This window comes from Mus caroli, unplaced genomic scaffold (assembly GCF_978045245.1).
Source record: "Mus caroli unplaced genomic scaffold, Mus_caroli_1 scaffold_10, whole genome shotgun sequence".
In the NCBI taxonomy this organism is placed as follows: Eukaryota; Metazoa; Chordata; class Mammalia; order Rodentia; family Muridae; genus Mus; species Mus caroli.
In genome coordinates, this window is record NW_028227265.1 from 44,939,483 (window position 1) to 44,945,035 (window position 5,553).

General features: G+C 53.3%; 1 protein-coding gene across 1 annotated transcript; it reads left to right on the forward strand.

Annotated features, from left to right (window-relative positions):
• The first annotated feature begins 1,981 nt into the window (after positions 1–1,981).
• On the forward strand, positions 1,982–3,689 carry Ier2 (immediate early response 2). The gene has a single exon (XM_021170339.3). It carries the CDS (start codon positions 2,278–2,280, stop codon positions 2,941–2,943), a length of 666 nt encoding a protein of 221 aa, XP_021025998.1. The 5' UTR covers positions 1,982–2,277; the 3' UTR covers positions 2,944–3,689.
• Positions 3,690–5,553: the final 1,864 nt, after the last annotated feature.

Here is a 5,553-nt window from a genome sequence, read left to right on the forward strand (position 1 = left end):
AGCAGAAAGCGATACATGGTGCCGCCTTAGCGCCAGGGATGCCACCATCGAGAGCCCGACCGTCAAAAAAGAAAGAGCGGCGCTAGAGAGCCAAAGCGTGTGGACTTCCGCCTGCACCTCGGCCATCTTGGTTGTGGGCATGCACATCCTGGCAGCCTACTACAAAACTGGGTCGGACCTCAACTGTGGAACCTCAGTTTCCTTTTTAGCCTATGTCAATAATCTTGCTTTTGTGTAACTCTTATGGGATGACAGCGGGATACGGAGTTCTATCAATGCATTAATTAGCTAGCTCGGCGGTTGTAGCTGAGCACGGTGGCTCACGCTTTTAATCCTAGCACTAGGGAGGCAGAGGCCAGCCTTGTCTACAAAATGAGTCCCAGGACAGCTAGAGCTACATAGTGAGACCCTGTCTCAAAACAAATAAAGAGAACACAGGTTCGATTCCCAGCGCCCACATAACGGACCCAATGTCCGGAGATCCGATGCCCTCTGGCACAGGGCATGCAAGCAGGTAAAATACAAAAAGATAAAAGAGGAGGAGGAGAAAAGAAGGAGAAAGAAAAAAAAAACACTCAGAAGCAGTGCAGGACAGCTGAAACTATAAAGGTGATATCTTGTTTCAAAAAAAAAATTTAATAAAAGGCCAGCAAGGTGGCTCAGCAGGTAAAGGGACGTGCCACCAACACTGAGTACACGGGTAGTTTCCCCAGGAAGACGGAAAGAAAGAACAGCCCAAGAACTGAGTACTTTGTCCTCTACATATGTGAGTGCAGGGGGGTTTCGTTCCGTAACTCCACAGGGTGCGAATCTCACTCCACGCGGACTCATCCCGCATGGTGGTGCCGCGGCGTGTGAGAGAGAACATGAGAGAAGGAAAAATCCAGTTCTCTCCAGGACGCCGTGCAGACTGTCCAAAGAACTGTAACACCAAACAGACTCGAACAACCCGAAACAGCACTTAGGCTCCCGAGGGCTGGAAGCACCAGAGATTGGAGGGGCGTGCTCGACGATGGAAGGGGCCCCGCCCCGGAAGCCCTCTCCTCCGGCTAAGACCGGCTGCCCTTGTTCTTATATGGGCATCCGGAAGTGGTTCGCGGCGCCAACCTACGTCATTACATCCAAATTTAGCCAGGGAAGTCGGCCGGCTGCAGTGGCGGGAAGCCTGCCCGCTGGCATGGGGGTGTTTCTTAAAGGGCCTGCACAGCAAATGAAAGGGGTTATTTGAATTTTTTCTCCCTTCTGCAACTAGAAGCAAGTTTTACTTGGGAAGTGATGCAAAGTGGAACCGACGTCTTATTTTCTTTTCTTTGTTACTGTATGTTTGTGCGCGCGCGCGCGGGTATGTGTGTGACACCGTATAGAAGTCTGTTCTCTTGTACCGCGTGGAACCGGGAATCGAACTGAGTTCGTTAGGCTTGGCAACAAGTGGCTCCACCCACTGAGCCATCTCGACCCAGATATCTGTCTTTCTTGGAGTAATTCCGCTCACGAGGGCATGAAGGCAGAAAACTGCTCTATTGACAAGGGAAGATCGCAGGCCCTATGTTCATTGGGTCTTTCCACCTTCCACCCATGTCCAGAAAGGTGGAGATAGAAGGGCTGCAGGCTTTAGTTGATCCTTTCGCCATAGTATAATCATATAATCATTCGTTTAGTAAATATCGGTCAGGTGGCCGCCAATTTCTCACCTGGAAAACTGTATCTTCTATGGAGTGGAGGTGAGAGATAAGAGACTTTGAATAAAAAGAGAAAGTTCAACATTGTAGTAACTGGCGTGTAGTAACTGCTTAATAAGTATCAGCGTTTTTACTGTTCAGAAAATATTAATTAGCAGGCTGGTAGGCAAGATGAACAGTGCCCTCGGGGAATGTACCCCGGTCCCGGGTTTTCCCCACTGCAGTCAGATTACCGCCCACTATCCGTCTCGTTGGTGGGCCTCATCCTCTGGCCCGTTGGTGACTCTGAAAACCCAGAACCTAGTGTCTTAAGGCGCAGTAGGGAAGTTCTTCCTTGCCGGTAGTCAAGTCCTTTTTCCTTCGAGGCGTAAATTTATCCCTAGTGCTTTAAGGACTCGCTAGCCACTGTGGAAAGCCCGGATGAGGCCCTCTGGTTGGGCGTGGTGTTGCAGTGACGTCACTCTCAGTATATTAAAAGGCTCCGGCTTGCTGCCCTCGCCCGAACGTCTAGCAGAGTACCTGCTGCTGTAAGTGTATCGTCTGGTCTGCACCGCCCGTCTTAACCCATTCTCGACTTAACTACTCTCGTGGAACAAGCATGGAAGTACAGAAAGAAGCGCAGCGCATCATGACTCTGTCGGTATGGAAGATGTACCACTCTCGCATGCAGCGAGGTGGCTTGCGACTCCACCGGAGTCTGCAGCTGTCCCTCGTTATGCGCAGCGCTCGAGAGCTCTACCTCTCAGCCAAGGTAGAAGCCCATCAGCCCGAGTTCCCGCCATCCCGCAGGGCCCTTGACCCTCGCCTGCACCCGCCGCGGGAAGCCGAAGTTGCAGTGAAAGTAGCGTCCCCCGAAGCCGTGCAGCCTCCGGAGCCCATGGATACGCAAGAGGAAGTGCTGCGAGTCCAGGAGACCCCTGCGCTCTGTGACCCGCCCCCCGCTAGAGTCAGCCGCAAGCGCCGGAGCAGCAGCGATTTGAGCGACGGTAGTGATGCCGGACTGGTACCAAGCAAGAAGGCCCGTCTAGAAGAGGTGGAGGGGGAGGCGACGTCGGAGGTTCCCGATCGCCTGCAGCTTCCTCCGGCACAAAGCGAAGGTGCCTTCCCTAACCTCGCCCGCGTCCTCCAAAGGCGCTTCTCCAGTCTCCTGAACTGTGGACCCGCCGTGCCCCCGCCGACGCCCCCCACGTGCGAGGCCAAGCCAGCCTGCCGCCCGGCCGACAATATGCTCAACGTGCTGGTGCGAGCTGTGGTGGCCTTCTGAGAATTACGAGCGGCGCCACCAGAGCGGAGAACGCACACCCGAGGCGGAGGCCAGCGGGGGCCGTGAAGAAGAGCCGCGGCCCGAGCTGCCGAGAGGCCAGGGGAAGGACTGAGGAGCGAGGGGCGCGGGCGCCTTCTCCCAGACGTGCGTCCATAGGTGCTATTAAAGGACTGTCCCTTCCTTGGCTTGGAGAAGGGACGCCTAGATCTTGAATCTCAGGGTCGAACTCTCTAGGGGCCGGGCTGCCCTTTCAAGGCCGTTTCACTACCATTCGCGTTTCGGCCCCTACAAGTGGGTACGCTTGTGCAAGCGGTCAGAGTTGCGTCATGGGACAGACGCGGGTGCTTCCTGTTGCCTTGCGTGGGTGTGGGGCCGGGAGGAGGCCAGGGTGTGGACCCGCCCTAGGGACTGGGAAGTGACTTGAGTCACCTCGCCCCCACAGGCTGCTGTGGGTGAGCCTGAACTGAACCAATCAAATCTTTCTGCGATCAGAGTTGAAGTGGCTGGAGACCCCTGGACCGGTCAACCTAGATGATCGCCTGACGTGGACCACCGCGACCGGTGGGCGGCTGGTCGTAGTTGCTGCGGTAGACACAGCTTCGTCTGGCAGGAAAGAAAAAATTTTTTTTTTACCAGCGTGTTTAAGAAAGTCTGTTTACTTTTCCCACGGTGGGTTGTTTAATTACCAACTACCTGGAGTTTTACAATGTCAGCTAGGAAAATAAAGACCATCGGTGTAAAACGTGCGGCTTGTCTGGCTTGATTCCCTGGTGGGGGAGGGGTGGGGTTAAGGGGTCAGCCGCTCCCTAAGCCTCCGGAACTGGTTTGACTGGGTGCGGAGCCAGAGGGAGGCCGGGCCCCATTTCTTTGCCACAAGTTTACCTGCTTAAGCTAGCCCTGTAATTTGGGAGTGCCTTAGAAATTAACAAACTCGGAGGGAATAGTGTGAGGAAAGCTTAGTTTACAACAATGGGGGGGAGGGCTATCGGGTGCAGTGTTTCAAGAAGAGCTGAGGAATTTTAAATGATGGCGTTTCTCCCCCTGACCGTAGGGCCCCCACGGGTGGAGTGGCGGTGACTGAACTTTGAACCTGCTTTCAGCCCTTTACACGATTTCTTTAGTGTGGCTCAGGCGGATAACTGAGTGCTAACTTAAAGTTACCTGTCTATGAAATGTTCCTAAGACGAGCATAATGCCTAAAGCCCTCAATGCTATCACTGGGGAGGCAGAAGTAGAAGGTTCGAGGCCATCCTGGTCTACAGAACGAGTTCCAGGACAGCCAGGGCTACACAGAGAAACCCTATCTCGTAAAAAACGAAATAAATGAACCTATAAACCGCTTCCCCACAACACCTAGGTTTTAACAGTGTTAACGCTAGTGGTTCACGTTTAATTCAACTGAGTTTCGTGGGTAGACCAGCTCAAGAAACAGCAAGTCCCTAAATGTTTTTAAGTCGGGCAGGGTGCTCTGTCTAGGAATGGGACTGGGATGCAGGCCCGCCTTTAAATCCCAGAAAGAGGAAAGCAGAGGCGCGTGGCTCTCCAAGAAGCCAGGCTAGTTTCCCTTCCGGCTGCGGGTTATCCAACCAGAGAGAATTTCTCTCACTTTGGTTTCCGACATGCTTTAGGCATAACCTGGGAACGAGGGTAGGAGGGAGCTCCAGGCTCTAAGGACAAAGGAACCGCAGGTGCAGGAAGCTCAAGGAAAGCGCCCGACAGCAGTCCCCGCCTCCTCCGGCCTCTTTTGACCCTAGGGCGGAGAGCTGGAGGGAGGGGATTGCTCCTAGAAAGTCCCAGCCCCCAGCTTCTCCTTTCCTCCTAGAAAGGGTTCAGCACTCCCAGGAGACCCAGCCGAGCCTCTACCAGAACTGATATCTTCTTGAAAACGTGGAGGATCCCTAGCTGCCCACTTTGTCTAGACGCTCGAGTTCTCGTGGAACTTGGACACAGAAACGTGGCCAGGCCTGGGAAGTCCCTGGTGGCTAGGGAGGGGGCCTCTGTGTACATCCTGTCCCAGGAACCGTGGGGCCCTTCCTTCCCAGGGAGGTGGTTTGTTCAACCCATACCAGGACTTCCGGTGCCGCAGTCACTGTAGGTTGAGGACTGAAAGCAAGTCTTCAGCTCCCGCACACATTCTCGCAGGGGTGAATGAGCTACAGGAAAAACTGTCACAGTTACAGCCTGGACTCCCAGCACTTGAGAAGCTGAAGCAGGAGGATTAGTAAATTCAAGTCCAGCCCGGGCTACACAGCGGATCTGTCTCATAATTAAACAGAATTAAATAGGGTGAAGCTCTATAGTTTGAGGCCAACTTAGATTCCGTGGGACCTCGAAGACACCTTATTACTGAGGGAATGATGGGTGGGTAAAGCTTGCAGTTTGAGAAGAACTGCTAGCTTCCAAAGCGTCCTGGGGAAAAAAAAAATCACTGAATCAATAAACAGTCTTGAATCAGAAGCCAGCAGTGCTGATAAGGGAGGCACTGAAGCCCGGGTTCCATCTTCCAAAAAAAAAAAAAAATCCAAAACAGTGTATACAAGGTCTGGAATCAGCTCTTGGGTTTCAATAGACACCCTTTGTATTTACCTTGGAGGTGTATGTGTGCATACT